At 42.4% G+C, this 15,924-nt stretch overlaps 1 protein-coding gene across 1 annotated transcript in view; it reads left to right on the top strand.

Annotated features, from left to right (window-relative positions):
• COL22A1 (collagen type XXII alpha 1 chain) overlaps positions 1-15,924 on the top strand; it is a 207,546-nt gene that overhangs the window by 27,312 nt on the left and 164,310 nt on the right. Inside the window, exon 3 of the mRNA XM_066566730.1 lies at positions 9,944-10,018. Within this exon, the coding sequence (XP_066422827.1) occupies positions 9,944-10,018 (75 nt within the window). The remainder of the gene's footprint in view (positions 1-9,943; positions 10,019-15,924) is intronic.

Genomic DNA, 15,924 nt, shown 5'->3' with positions numbered 1-15,924 from the left:
TCAACCTGGCTATTTTCAGGTGTGTCTTAAAGCTGAAAAGCCCAGATAGGCTCCTAAAGGTCTCTGAATCTGTTAAGACCTTTGCAGATACCAATGGTCTGTTTAAACCCTTTGGAATTAAAGAAGTGAACACTGGGCCTGCTCCTGCCATCCTTCACTCATTTTGAGTAATTTCTTTTTCCTGCTGGACTCTGTAGCATCCTGGAAGGCAGGAAGGGAGCTCTGAGACCCAGCAGCTTGAGGTGGCATCTGAGCTTGGACAAGTCCTTTTTCCCACATGATCAATCATCCTCAGCCTGTTTCCATTGGTGACCCCAAGTTTTAACCCCATGAAGATTATCAGATGGATGTCTTCCTCTTAAAGGATCTCATCTGAAGATCTGTACCACCACAGAGGTGTCCCACTGCTTTCTCTGGTTGATCTTGGCATGCCTGCCACTACCTTATGCCTCTGTGTGGCCAGTTTCATGCCCTGGCCCAGGAAAGGCCAAATTCAGCAAGATGTGGACAGCAACCAGAAAAAATTCTGAGTTTGCTGAGGTGCATCCATATAATCCTTCAGGCCAGATTTTAACTGGTTTCTTCTAAGAGGAAACTAAAGTCACTTACTTTTCTTGAACCCTCTCCATTTTGCAAAGGCAATGCTACAATTCTTTACAAAACAAAATCAAACTCTTAGCCAGAGTCATGTCTTCTATTTATACAGAAATTTCTTTGCTTTCCTCTTATGATATATTTATACTGCTGCTGGTCAGAGTCCCAAAGCCACAGTTAGAGTAGTCCCCAGAAATACCCACATGGAAGAAGATACTGTTCAATTTGCAGTTGTGTAATTACACCAGAAGAGTAATGGCAGTCAGAGCCCTCTTAAACTCATCCTTGAGCTATATTTCTCTCTTGGAAGTTATTTGAGAACAGCTAGTGTATATTTATTGATCAGCTGAAAAGCCATGAGCTTTGAAACAAGTTGCTTCTAATTAATTCACTTTTGGAACTCCTGTGAGGGAACAGAATGCCTTACCTGGATTTCTCATTATTATTCTGGACAAGTAATTGCTTTTACAGAAATTTAACAAATAAAATAACATTTGTGGTCTGCCCAGGATTTGCTTTTTTTTTTTTTTTAAATCAATTATAAACTGTGACTTGGCATCTCAGCTTTCTGGCAGTGCTCAGATGAGGAGAGTCCACGCTCTTGTCTCCGTGTTGTGGCACATGGGAGGATAATGGACAGACTGTCTTGTCCCTCCAGCCAGCAGTGGGAACTGATGGCTTCAGCAGATCTGTAGCTGCACTGCTCCATTGGGCTCATCTGGGGAATGTGCCTTTGGTGAATGCCCAGTGCAAGTGAGATTGATGGGGTTTTATAGCAGAAATTCTGTATTGTTCCTATTCAGTGAGAACCAACCTACCAGAGCTTCACACTGAGTTTATTTTTAATCATCCCAGTCGTTTCAATTACAGGACTAACACAGAATTGCTATTTAAAAACCAAATAAAAACCCCCACATCTAATATGTTGATAGCATTTTACAATGTTTGAGTCCATCCTGAAATCAGTCATTGCTGTAAGAGATTTTGCATTTTTTGCTATTGCTGCTACCAGCTCCCTGCTGTGAAATTTGCTGCTGGCAGAATTTTGCTTCCATATTGCTCAGCACAGGAGAAAAACATAAGAGAGACCTGCTTGAGTTTGTGAAAGGCTTCTCCTGTTTCTACAACCAGTATTTGCATGTGTGGTACTGATCTTTTAAAGTTTTTAAAGGAGTGTAAAGCACAGATGTTTTACCTTGGGTCTTCTTACACACCACAGAAATCTTATTGTTCATTACACAGGTGGGTATTGGAATTGATCCATGTCCAATGGTGCAAAATCCAAGAATATAAAAACTTTTATTTTCTAAACCTTAATGAGTGAGAAGGGGAGCGAGAATGATGGATTTTTTTATGCTTGGCTGTGAGATGGTAGGCAGGTGAGACAATCTACCTGGAGTGCTTTCTGGTCCATCCACAGACTGCTCATTCCCACCTGCACCCCTAGAGAGGCCCTTTGTGCTGATCTCTTCTTTCTGCACTCTTGGGATCATCACTTTGGCAGGTGGGGTGGCTTTGTCTCATCCAGGTGAGCAGTACCTCTGATCTTTGGTCTTCATCTGGTACACAAGGCCAAGCGGGAAACCCTTTTAGCCTTGCAGCACCTTGTTCTCTCCAGCCTCTGAGGTACAGGCAGCAAACACCTAAAATTGTGCCAAAGAGCCCAGCAGCTGCATCAGGAGTGACACGTTCCATCTGTGCCAACAGAGCAGCCACTGGGGCAGGGCTTGCTGCTGTGGCTGCTGGCTCCTGGAGGGTGTGCTCCACTTCAGCTCCACCAAAATTTAACTGTCATCCTGTTAAATATTTGATGGGTCATTAGCATGAAGACATGCTCATGGCAATTCATCTGCCAAGGCAATGGTTGGCTACTCAGGAGAAGCCCTGTGGCTCACTCCAATCAAGGACACTCAGCATGGTGAAGCTTCACCTCTTTCCCAGAATGAGAGAAGGAGGTGGACTCGTGTCCCAGAGCAGCAATCAGCTCCTGGCCTGGATGGAGAGCAGCTGCTAATTGCTTTCCTCAAAACCTTGTGCTGTTTGCTGACAAGCTCCTTGGCACACAGTCTCTGTGTTTGTTTAGGGGCAGACACAAGCAAATTAGCTTGGAAGTGCCAAGGCCTGATGCTATTTTCATAGCTCCCAGAGTGCCACTTATTCCCTGTGGGAGCATGTGCAAATTAATTCTGTATGCTGCTCACTTAAATGGTGCTAATTGCAGCAGTCCTCTTGACAATATACTTCTGCTGCCAGTCATACCAGGAGTTTCTAGCATTTGTGTGCGTGCATTGGAGAGGGAGAGGTTCTCTGAGCATCCTGCGGTGCAGGTATCCTTTGGAAAGATGAGTCCTCACCAAGATTCAGGAACTTCTCTAGAAGATTTTAAAGAGGATCTGAAGCTGACTTTATGGTTGAATTATGGGCTCAGCCTAGAGATGGGGCTGATGGGCTGTAAAGGATTCCCCGTGCTGGTGGAGGTGTGCAGTTGTCACTTCTTGTGTGCTGGTGGGGTGGGAGCACCTCCAGTAGCATTTTCTCTTTTGGAATCAAGATCCAGAGCATAGGAGAGAGAGAAAGGAAAAAAAAAAGGCTTGATAGTAACACAAGGAGGAGAGAGAGATGCTTGGATCCAGGGTGAGAAGATGGTATAAATGCACAGTGCAGCCTGCCACATTGTGGGGAAAACAGTATTTTTCACATCTCTCTGATATGAAGCTCCAGTGTAAGTGAGACAGGACAGGAAGAAAACTTTAGGAGAGGAATTTAACCTTTTTTTTTTAATTTACTTTTTCACCTTCAAAAGGACTTCAAATACTTTGCAAATGCCAGAACTCCTTGCATTGCTGTCCCTATTTAAACAGGATCCAGTATTGCTTTGCTGTGCATGCAGTCCCCTCCCCACTTTCCCATTTGCACTGAATGCATTTCAGGATTGGTGGCCTGTGACCATAAAATCAATTCAGCATCATTGCTTTTGATCTGTATCAGAGAACTCTTAGCAAAGGATGATATTTATGGGCTATATTTGAACTAGTAACAGTAAATGTGGCCAGAAGCATTCCAGGGCAGTGGAATGCAATCCTCTGCCCTGGGGTCTGGCACATTTCTCCCCAGGCAAGCTGACACTCCACTGGAACATTTCTGGGCTCCAGATGGGTATTTCCAACATGCCAGGGAGTGTTCCTGGTCAGCAGCCCTCTTGTTTTGGAGGCTAAGACCATTTGCTAGCAGAGATATGGGCTTGAACATGCCTTGGCCTCAGTGCCCAGGAATGCACCCAACCATGCTTGTTTTAATTGGATGGATGTAACTCTGGTGCCTTTGACAGATGTCTAATTTGGGAACTGTGTGTTCCTAGATTTCCCCTAGAAACAATGGGAAGAAAGTGGCTTTTTCAGGGCTACATCAGGGCACCTAAATTGGGTTTCTGCTCTGAATTGCTCTTTGAAAGAGCTCTGCTTCTCCATTCTATAGAAAGAGCTTATCAAAGAAGACTGTCCTCTTGCCTAGGACCTTAAATGAGTGTTGCATGGGAGCTCTCTGGGGCATAATACCCTGCAGTGATTTTTCTACCTCTGTATGGAACACACCATCTGCTGAGCAGTGCCAGCACTGAATGGATGGTCACACAGAAATTCACTTTTTCTGGCTACTGTGCTGGAAACGGGGAAGGAGCCCTGTGGACACAGTTCCCCAGAGTCCCACTGAAGTCACTTTTCTCAGCAGACAGGGGAGCCTGGGGAGCAGTTCAGCTGGGCATTGGTGCATTTTCAGAACAATGTTTTAGTGGAAAACTGTGACAGATTTATGTGGAGTAGGGTGGGCTGTGGCTGTGTTTTCTCCACCTGAAAGCTGTGCTGTGGGGAGGGTTTACTATTCCCTTTTCACTTCACCATCAGCATTCATGAGCTCTTCAAGAGAGCTGGAGAGGGATTTTTGGGTGGGGTTTGTAGTGATAGAAAAAAAGGTAATGGCTTTAAATTGGAAGAGGGCAGGTTTATATTAGATATCATGAAGAAATTCTTCACTGTGAGGGTGGGGAGGTACTGGAACATGTTAGGTAGAAAAGCTCTGGATGCTGGATCCCTGGAAATGTTCAAGGCCAGGTTGGATGGGGCCCTATGAAACTTGGTCTAGTGAAAGGTGTCCTTGCCCATGGCAGAGGGGTTGGAGACAGAGGATTTAAAGTCCCTTCCAGCCCAAAGCATTCCAGGATGCTCTATCACTGTAGTGACAGAGAGCCTTTGTGTGAGAGCAAATATGGAAACCTCATCCAGCATCAATGTAGGCACTGAAGGAAAAAAGACAGAATCAACCTTGGCTTCAGCAGCCCCAAACAAGTGATTTTCCTGGCACTGATGGACTTCAAACCCCATGGTGTGAAGATTCAGTGTGATTTCAGAAAGGAAAGAGAGTTGCACAAGGCATTAAACTGCAAGGTGTAATCATATAATTGCTGTGATGCTCTGTTGTACCTACACCTTGCTGCAAATTATAATGTTAGTACAGACACTATTGCAGTATCATTGCACTGTCAGGGCTGCCTGGCTCTGTAGCTGAAAAAAATGCCACGTTTTTCCTTATAAATTTGTTTCTATGGTGGGTAGCACTTTATGGATTGCATTATTTGCAGGGAAAGAATATCTGACAACAAACATTTGCCAAAAAATATTCAGTAATATGGGCAGAGAGTGGAGGCATTCTTTCAAAAGACGCATTTTTAAAAGAGTGAGGGGAAAAAAACTCTTAAATTTGGAAGCTATAAAATGGTCTATGTGTGATGTTCTGTAAAAGAAAAGAAAAGAACAAATAGAGGTAGTACTATATATAGGAGTCATCAACTGACTGCAGGGAATTAAATGTGCTGGAGGAGCTGCTGCACAGAGAACTGCCTGAGTAATTAAAGAACAGAGCTAATGGGCTCTGGGAAAGCTCCTCTGAGAAGCTACTTTCATGAAATATTCTTGACTTTAGGAAAAAATTTTCTCACCAGGCCCCTTTCCCTTCAAGTGCAATCTTCAATGGGAAAATTATTTCAACGTAGAAAAAAACTGCAATACTATCTACATAAGAATATGAAACCCACCCACTCAACCCAAATTCCTCTTTCTTACCAGGCTGTCTGCCTGTAAAGTTTTTCTGCCTGTAAAGTTTTTCTGCCTGTAAAGTTTTGGGAGACAACTTTTAGGGAAGCCTGCATTTGCCCTGCATTGCCTTATTCATGGGCAGGATTACAAGGGGCTAAACTTCAGCATCAGGGGATGAGACAATTCAAATATTTGGATTGGGAGTATCACACCTTTTGAGAGAAACTAGAGAATTTCTCTTGTGGGAATGGAATAATGATGGAGATTCAGTGTCTGAATCTCTGCCGATGCACTGAGTGCTGCCGAGATTCTGGAATCCTGAAATTCTCAGTCTGGAAAGGAAAAAAAAAAAAAAAGATAATAAATAATGTTTGCTTTAACCTTCTTGTGTTTCCATTCTCACCTCTCTACTTTATTCTTGTGGAACTTGACAGCTACACATGTTCAGCATTCATTATACACCAGTCCCCAGAGGAGCCCTTGGCAGCTGAGGGCTTGCTTATCCTTGAAAGAATTAAAATGAAAAGTAAGAAACTGTTTCAGCAGAGTCCTATGGACACAAGGATGGAAAGCTGGCAATGGGGATTTGTGTTCCTTCCTTCCTTCCTTCCTTCCTTCCTTCCTTCCTTCCTTCCTTCCTTCCTTCCTTCCTTCCTTCCTTCCTTCCTTCCTTCCTTCCTTCCTTCCTTCCTTCCTTCCGCCACTTCCGCCACTTCCGCCACTTCCGCCACTTCCTTCCGCCACTTCCTTCCGCCACTTCCGCCACTTCCTTCCTTGTGCCACTTCCTTCCTTCCCTTTTCTTTTCCCCTTTGTTTTCTATCCAATTTCCTTGAATTTCTTTTGAAATGGCTTGGAGGCAAAGAAACTCAAACAATCAGATCACTTTTCCAAACTTGCAGCCTGACTGTTACATTTTAATTGCACTAGGTTATTTAATGTTATTTTAGTGCTAGTGAATGTTCCTGAGCCAACACATTCTTCTGACATGTCTCTTTGCAGAACATGTGCTCTGTAGGACATATTGTCTCTTGCTTTTAAAATATTTGAGAGCTTTGGGATTTTTTTTTCATAGGGAAGGTTCTAAGGCTTAAGTCCCTCCTCATCAAACACATCTCATATTTGTTTACAGAAAAGGGGGGATCTGCAGTTAAATTACTCAGAAATGCTTCCTTCAACAAGAAGCCCTTACAAACCAAGGACACAGGGGGTTCCTGGGCTGCCAGTGCCCATGGGCAGCTCCTGCCCAGCCTCTCACCCACCTGCACCCCCAGGTCCCCCTGGGCAGGGCTGCTCTCAGTCCCTCCCCTCCCCAGCCTGGATGGATACCAGGGATTGCCCCAGCCCAAGTGCAGCACTGTGGCATTCACATTCTCTGAAAAAATCCCTTTGCCCAGGATTTGTCTCCTGGGAAGCTGAGAAGCCTCAGAGAAAAAGGAAAACAATTCTTATCTCATTTGCTTCTCCTCTGTTTTGCTTATGTGGAATGTGTTTGGAGATTGTTTACCCACAGGTGATTGTTTCATTGGATGCTGGTGTGAGGAGTTTTCACTCTTTGGCCAATCAGGGCCAGGCTGTGTTGGGACTCTGGAGAGAGTCACAAGTTTTCATTATTAGCTTTTTAGCATTGAGGAAGTATCCTTTCTGTATTGTTTAGTATAGTTTTGTTTAGCATTCTTTAATATAATATAGTATCATAAAGTAATAAATTAGCCTTCTGAGAACATGGAGTCAGATTGATCATTCCTGCCTGCCACAAGGGTCCCTGCAAATACAACACAGCACCAGCACCTGGTCTTGTTAAACCTGATGAGATTTCCATGAGCCACTTCTGGAGCTTGTCCAGGTCCCTCTGGATGGTCCCATCCTTCAGGTGTGTCCACAGCACCACTCAGTTTGGTGTCATCTGCAAATTTACATACACTGAACTTCCTAGTCGCTCCAATTATGGGCCTTTGAAATGTTGATAATGTAAGGCTATTAGAAATTGAAAAATGGTCCATATGTATAGAGCAATTTTCCTGATCTCACTCACAAAAAAGGAATGTTTGATATTGAAGCCAGTGAATAAAGTATTACAGGGAAGGAATAATTATGTATCCCTATTCAAGAATTATAATTTTATGAGAAAGAGGTCATTACTAACAAAACTAATTTTCTTCTGCAGAGTTACAGTTTGGTTGATATGGTAACTACCTTGATAAAATACATTTGTTCTTTAATAAAGTACATTTTTTCTTAGGCATGGTTACTATGTATTGAATTGCATTTGCATTAAAAAGTAGCACTCTACAATGGATTAAAAGCTGACTGATCTCATGTAGCAGGTGTCAGTGGAAAGTCATCATTCCTGGTGCAACTGTAAATGAATATTTAGCACTTCTGGTCCTATTAAAAATTTCCATGAACCCCCTGCATATAAATGCAAAATCGTTGCTGATAAAAATTTTGGATAAAGCAAATGATTTACAGAATATTATATAAGGCAGCAGACAAGAAAGAAGTTTTAAACAATACATATTTAAAGGCAACTGCAAGCAGAGGATGCAACAAGGAGCAGAGACTGTAAGCTCAGATCAGTCAGCTATACTTTCTCTTCTGTCAATCTGTAAAGATTTACAAATTAGCAGAGCCTTAGCTGCAGTGCAGATTTTTTACTGTCTCTGCCGTTTTCAGTGGGTGCTCATTACTGCAAATCCTCTGGGCATCACAAGTGTTTGCTCAGAGTTTTGCCTGGCAGTAGCAGAAAAAATGGGCATAAATGCTCTCTGACACTAAAATGTTCACCTGTGTCTGGGGTTTCATTGAAAGGCTCCAACAGAAGGAGGGCAGCTTTGTCTTGCCTTCCCAACAATGCAGCCCTGGGTGTGGCAAGGAGACCTGGTGGCTCCTTGGGACTGATGGATGTGCTGTCAGTCCAGCACTCTGCTCCTTTGGACATACAGAGCTGTGTTGATAACTGGGATGGGAAAGTACCAACCTAGTTTGAGCCTCTGTGAATTATTCTGTGGCTGGAAAGTGAGCATTGCAATAAACCTCTTTCCCTTGCCAGTTGTTTGTGCTCATTCCTTAGATACAGGCACGAGGGGAGGAGTCAAAAGGAGCACAGGACGTTTGTAAAATACAGGCAAAAGTGAGGCTACAGTTCTTTAAGAGGTAATAAAAGATTGTCCCTATCACTATCTGCCCATGTGAAAGGTCCCTTCCACACTTTTTGAAAGCCCCTTTTAATTAGTGGAAGGTCCTATCCTTCCTAAAATCTTCCTGGAACTTTCCCTTCTCCAGGCTGAAAAACCTAAGCTCTCTCCACCTGTTTTCACAGGAGAGGTGCTCCAGGCCTCACATCATCTCTATGAGCCTCTAATAAGTCCAGTGTTATACATAAAATGACATAAATTAATTATTGTTATTGTTGTTGTTACTATTGTTGCTGTTTTGTTCTTGTTATAATTATAACATTGAACATGTACAGACCTGATATCTCCACCAGTTCTTCTCATTAAAATGATCCCTTGAGCTACCTGCCCCCATTGTTTACAGGTGTGCAATAACCTATTGATCTGGGAAAAGAAAGCATAAATAAAAGTTATTTCAAAGATTTGGCAGAAAAGGGGTGGATACATAGACAGTTCTCTGTGTAGAAGCATTTATCTGCAATTGTGTTGACACTATTTGGGAGCATGAGAAATGGCTGACAAAGGCTGGGTATTTTCCTGACTTTTTAAAACCTGTGTGTAGGGGTGAATACTCTGCAAAGTTTTAGTCATTTAACTCCAATTTCTGCTTGAAAAAAATAAGGGAGGTTTTCCAGAGTAGGAGCTGTTCTTTCTGAAAAGTTTGGGCAGCACCCCAATGTCAGCTGGCCTTTCAGAACTTCCCTTCCAGCCAAGCTGGGAGTGGAAGCACATTCTGTATTTTCTTAAGATTTTTAGTGATTTTCATACAGATTTACAGACAGAAAGACACAAACCCAGAGTGTTGTCCCAGCTGATGGAAAGGTTCAGTTCATCTATTCTGTCTTCCTATCTGATCAGGCAGAAAAAAGTGGCTGAAAACCAGACATAGTGTGCTGGGTTTCTTGTCCATCATGAAATTAGGCTACAAGGGTATTTAGGATGTGCAGATGAGATGGGATTATTGCTGAGGTGCCACGTGCAAGTTCTGAAAAAAATCCAGAAGATCAGATCAGCCTTTGTTAGTTCTGCAGCTTCCACAATGATGTGTTTCCTTGGGATAATTTTGTCCTGGTTCTTTTGCTTTTCAGATGTCCTGTGTCCAAATGTCCACGTGGAAGGAGACCGATTCAAACACACCAATGGGGGCACTGATGAGATCCCAGGTAAACAGAAACACGTTCTGCTGTCCCTCTGGGAACTGAAATAGCATAACTGTACATTTCTTGTGTGATGCTCTGATTCATTACACCTTTCCTAGATGAAATTTTCTCATTCCAACACGTGTTCAGTGGTGAAAAGTATATTAGAAACTGTGAGGCTCCAAATGAGTTATCTGTTGACAGCCAACACCAAATTTATCACAAACTTTCTTTTGATATGGCATCAAATTAAAAAGCCAGTGGAGCTCAGTGGAGTGCAATAAGTCTGGGAGATCACTTTTTTCTCACCACTGCACATTTAGTGAGTTTTAATGTCCATTTATTTGATCTGTGATTGTTGTGGAAATTCAAGCACAGTGGTAGTTACCAGTGGAGAAAGGTTTATGTGTGCATTTATATAAATAAAAGATTTTCTGAAGCACTGGTGAGAGATCAAGGGGAAGTGGAGTCTGGTGATAGCTCTGCTTTTCTGTGAGCTCTGATATATATTTTCAGCCAGCTGAAGGACTTAATGTTAGATATTTGTATGGGCTGTGCCTCTTTTCTAGCCTCCCAAGACTGCTTGAGCTGCTGGCAGAGAAAAGATGCCCATCAAGGTTGCATTGGGAATAATTGTGACTGACCTAAGGACATAAGTCACTGCAGTGGGAGGCTGAAGGTTCTTCTGCAGCTTGATTATGGGTAGAAATGCTCAGTGTTTGAAAGCTTTGCTACTCATTCAGAATTTTTTCATTGGGGGATTTTCACTGCCTGCACAAAATACCAGCTCCAACTGTGCTGTCTGTGGGCAGTTTATTTTGGCTGCATTCTGATTACATCTGAGCCGGTGATAATGTTGGGTGGTAACATCTTTTGTGACCATTAGACCCAAGCAGATTATCCCCAAACACCTATATTGAAATGCTGTCTGTTGCTGGGTCTTGCATTAACCTGAAAGTCCTTTTGTCTCTGGGCTGGCGAACGTTGGAGCAACTCAGTCTGAATGAACCCATCTGCAGTGGAAGCTGCTGCTCAGAATGAGTAGGAGGATTGTGCCCCTTCTCAGATGATCACCTTCTATGTGATTCTTTCCAGAAGAATGGAGCTACAAGTGGATTCCTATTTCCAGTTCATATTCATCTGAATTTTGATTCAAGTGCTACCTAGTGGACTCTATGCTTTACTTGACTTCTAAAGCATATCTTTTCTTGAGCAATGTACAGGACAGGAATCCCAGTTCAGATCTGGCACCAAAGTTTTGGGTAGAGTGAGGTGTACATGCATATATGCAGTAATCTTTACATATGTGTGTGTATATATATATATATATATATATATATATATGTATATATATATATGTATATATAGACTCTTAGGCTCTTCTGTAATATTTTGGAGGTATTTTTTCCTATAATCTTCAAGTTCATCTTCCCTCCTAGGAAAGAAGTCAATATTCAGAATGTTGAGATGTTCTTTTATGTTCAGAACATAAAAGATCACTTTGCTGTCTTAGATCTCTATGTTACTTCAGGTTGGAAGGATCCTATGGAAATCATCTAGTTCAAATTTCCACTCAAAATAGGATCTCTTTAAAATTTGGCCCATTTTAAAATCATATCAGAGGTCTCAGGACCTTGTATAATTGAGTTTTCAGTTTCCATAAAGATGCACACTTCACAGATCCTCTGGGCACTCTTCCAGTTTGGTCAGTATCACAGTGATTGTTTTTTCCCCACCATATCAGGGAATTCCATAAGCAGAAATTAATTTTTTGCAACATCTGGTCAGGCTGATCATTCAGAGCTGTCATTTATTTTACCTAAGGGATATCTGTTTACTGTAAATGTTTACCATTGCATTCAGTGTCTTAACAACAGATTAGTTACAGCATTTAATTAAAAGTGATGACAACTTCAGTCCCTCACCACCAGTACAGAGGACTGTAGAAGGCTCCTGACTGCTCCAACATGGTGGGAAAATTATCTATTTCTCATCTTGTTACTGATGATCAGGAAAATGTGTGCCTCTTCCTTGGAAAAAAATGGAACAGATAGTCTGGGTCTGCTAAGGATTGTTTGCTGCTGGAGATGGATCATATAAATCAAAGTGCTGTTCCACTCCTTATGTGCTCCTTACTTACTCCATAGCATTTTTCTGAAGACTCTGGGCTCCTGGGTCTGATTCCAACAGAAAGACATTACCTTCTTCCAGCTAAACTGGAAAATTTGAGTTGGCCCACTGTGCTGTGCTCCCCATTCCAAAAGGATGTGTTGTTCTGAAAGGCTTTTTTGTTCTACCCCAAAGGGGACTGTCCCTCAGCTTTGAGGCACAGCCTGAGTTCTGCTCCCTCACACTTGGGAGGGAGGCTCAGCTCTGGGATGCCTGTGGGTGACAGCACTCAGGGGGAGGCTGTTCCTCTGCTGCTGGAATTCAGGACATCCCTCTGGCTGTCCTGGACTGCCAGGACCCCTGCCAGGGTGCTCAGAGACCCTGGCACAGAGCCCAAGACACCTGTGACTTTGATTATGACCCATGGAAAAAGTTACCAACCCTATATGAGGATCTGCAAGCCACGAAAGTCTAAGTAGAATAATAATCAGTTTGTCATGGGGTGGAAAAATAAATTTTTTGGGGTTTTTAGAATGAGGGTTCAAGGGGCAAGATGGAGGAATCTGGGCATGTCCAGCCTTTCTCCTTCTTCTTCCTGGCCTCCATCTTCTGCTGTGATGTTGGCTCTTTTAGATTGGTTTAGGGTAGAAGCTCACTGTCTACCATAGGTGATAGGTATTGGGAAGTTATGGTAAATAATGTACGAGTAGTTTTTGGTATAAAAGGTAACACCACCCCAAAGGCGGCCAGAGTGCCTCTGTCTGACCTGCTGAGCAGACCTCGGCAGGCCAGAGAAAGAATTTTATAGATAAGGAACAATAAACAACCTTGAGAACGAGAACTGAAGAGCTCTGACTCCTTCTTCGACCACTGGGCTGGGAAAAGAGACTTTCTAACATAACTTGGGGTCACTCTGAGCAGTGAGAGTCCCGAGACTCTGCCACCCAGCTTCTCATGTGTACAAGGATTTCAAGTTAACACCTGTGCCTTGAGCTCTTCTAGGAACCAGAACTGATCCTTGCCCAACAGGCTCCTAACACTGAATTTCAGAGTTATATCTTGCACAAATTTGTTTATAGATGGACACAAAGTTCAGTCTCATGGAGTAAAAGTTGCAGTAAATCTCATTTTGGGGATAGGGAAAACATATTTAAAATCTTCTTAGATTCTTTTCCTCTCTCAGAGAGGGACAAGACCTCAGAACTGAGTGACAAAATCTTTCTGATAATTTTTAAATTTTTTTTTCCTCATATTTTTATTGGGTGAACTGCAGCAGCAGAAGGCACAGACAATTGTTTCACACAAGGCATCACCAATTCCAGCCCATTCTTGCCTACCCTACACCTGCATACAAGTTATATCATGACCTGCTACATTTAGTTCTGTGTTTGCGTTTAAGTGGATGAATTGAGTCACTCTGTATCAGCAGAAGTAAAAATAGAAGCTAAAACATAAAATGAGCTGTAAAAGGAAGAACTCTGTGAGATAAAGGGAAACAATGGTGTGGCTGAGGTGGAAGATTCATAGCATTTTGTTAAGTCAGAGGCTGAGAATAGGAGTGAGGTAGTGAAAGTGGCTCCATGCAGAATCAAATAACTGCATCAAAAAACCCCATTGTGATCTGGAGGAGAGCCAAAGCTCTAGACTAGTATTTTCATATAAAAGACAGATGATTTCTTTTCTTTAGGCAAACTGGACTAAGTAAATCTCATCTATCTGCTTTTGTTGAGTACTGCATTGAAAGGCACTGCTAAAGTGGAAAAGGGTAGAGATAAATAAATGTAAAATGAGCCAAAAACTGCCTGGCAGGGAGACAATCATGAAGTTTCTAGGAAAGTGAATAATGAGTCAGTGTGTGCAGTGATGAAGTCCTTCAGGGTCCAGTTTTAGGTCTAATCTCCCCTAGGAGCTTCCACTCTATGGATCAGGATCAATGGCTCCAAAACCCAGGGATTTTTTTCCAACTTAAAAAGGTCAATTTAAAAGGCCTGTTTTGGTAGGTATGGATCAATATCAGGACTATAAACTCCTCCTGTGTGAACTGATGGGGTCTTAGCAGCTGTTTGTACATCACAGTCCTGTAGAGCTGGGGAAAATGCAAAGGTTGTTACTGGACAAGGTAGAGAAGGGAAGAATTCCTGAGACTGGACAGGGCTTTTGGTTACTGCTCATCTAGAAAAGTTTGCTCAGACCTCCTCCCTTAGTTCAGGAAAGATGGATTCAGCCTTGAGGAGCTCTTAGTGTGTTCAGGAGCCAGAGAGAGGCAATTAAAATCCTGGGTTTGGTTAATCTTGCAGTGTGCAGGAGGAAAGGGGAGATAATGTTGCTCTCTGTTAATAAATCAGGAGAACAGCAGGAGGGAGAGGAGGGAGCCACTCAGGCTGAAGGACAAAGGCAGCAATAGGAAATGACTATCAGCTGTTTAAGACATACATCCAAGACATCAGAAGAAGGCTGAAGCTGTCAGAGATATGAAGCACTGGGACAAGAGGTGAAGTAGCACTGATGGAGACAAGCAATCAGTGATGGATAGTCCTGAGTCCTTCAGAGCAGAGGTTTGTACTCTCTGACCCTCTGGTCTCAAAGCATTTAAATAAGAAATCTCCAGCTGTAGCATTCAGGAAGGGCTGCTACAGTGAAATGGGGTTGCATGAGCAAGAATATATAGGCAGCTTTACTCTGCTACTGAGAGAATTTTGTCAGTGAAGTGAAGCAGCATCTGTTTAACAGTACATAACATGTGAATTCAGAATATAACACTGAATATGTTGCTGAATGCATTAGAAATCAGCAGGGAATTTTGAAAGAAAGGAAGGAATTTACTTAGAATATCATTTTATCATCCAGGAAGTCTGATATTTTAAACTAATGCTTAATAATCGTTTAAACAAAGTCCTTACAACATTCTTGTGGGCACTATATTTTGAATAGGTTTTTTAAAGAGAAATAAAGACAAAAGAGGGTTTAACTCATCTGCCCTAAAATACTCAGTAACACCCCCCTCCCCACCTTTATTGTATTCAATACCTCTTATTATGCTGAATAATAAGCATTTTCATTCCATCAGCATTAAAGAAAGGATTTTGACCAAGCAGGAAAACACAATGATAATATTTTGCATCCTGAAGATGTGACCTTTGTGTATTTTTAGGAGCCATAATATTGCATCAAAGCTACACATGAATGTTATTTAAAATGAATTATACTTCTTGAAGTTTTAAGACTTCACAGTTGAATTATTTGTATTTTAGACTAGACCTGCTGGATATAGGATTTGGTTGCAGAAATCTGGATGATCCCTAGAATTAAGAGTGAGCTGAGCTCTAGTCCTGAACATTACCAGAGGAGATAATACTCATCAACAAACACTGGCTGTTGCTTTCAGGGGACTCTGCCATGGAAGTAAAGAAAGGCCTGAAGTGATTTTCTCAGAGTGCTAAGAAAAATAAACCCTCGGGGAGGACAATTCCAACCACCACATGGCATCAAACATCCCACACTGGACGGTGTTAATGGGGCAAGGGAGGAACATGAAAGCCCTGAGTTTAGCTCCTAGGTAGCCACAGGGGCTGTGTGTGTGAACAGCAGCAGAAACTGCATTATGTGTTGTACCACAGACTGACCTCAGCCTCCAACTCTTCCCTGTCTCCAAAACCTACATGTGAAAATGACCAAAATTCCAAAACATTTATGACCTGTGTGTTTTTCTGTGACTCTCTAAAGGGTGTTTGGGCATTTTACAAGGAAGGCACTGGTTGTAAAACTGATCCCCTACAATTACAGACTGCAGTGGCTGTGCTTAGCTGTCAGTGTGTCTCCAG

The sequence above is a fragment of the Molothrus aeneus genome, chromosome 1 (genome assembly GCF_037042795.1).
Source record: "Molothrus aeneus isolate 106 chromosome 1, BPBGC_Maene_1.0, whole genome shotgun sequence".
NCBI lineage: Eukaryota > Metazoa > Chordata > Aves > Passeriformes > Icteridae > Molothrus > Molothrus aeneus.
Note: the sequence above shows the minus strand (reverse complement) of the source record. Positions and strands in the feature narration are given on the sequence as shown.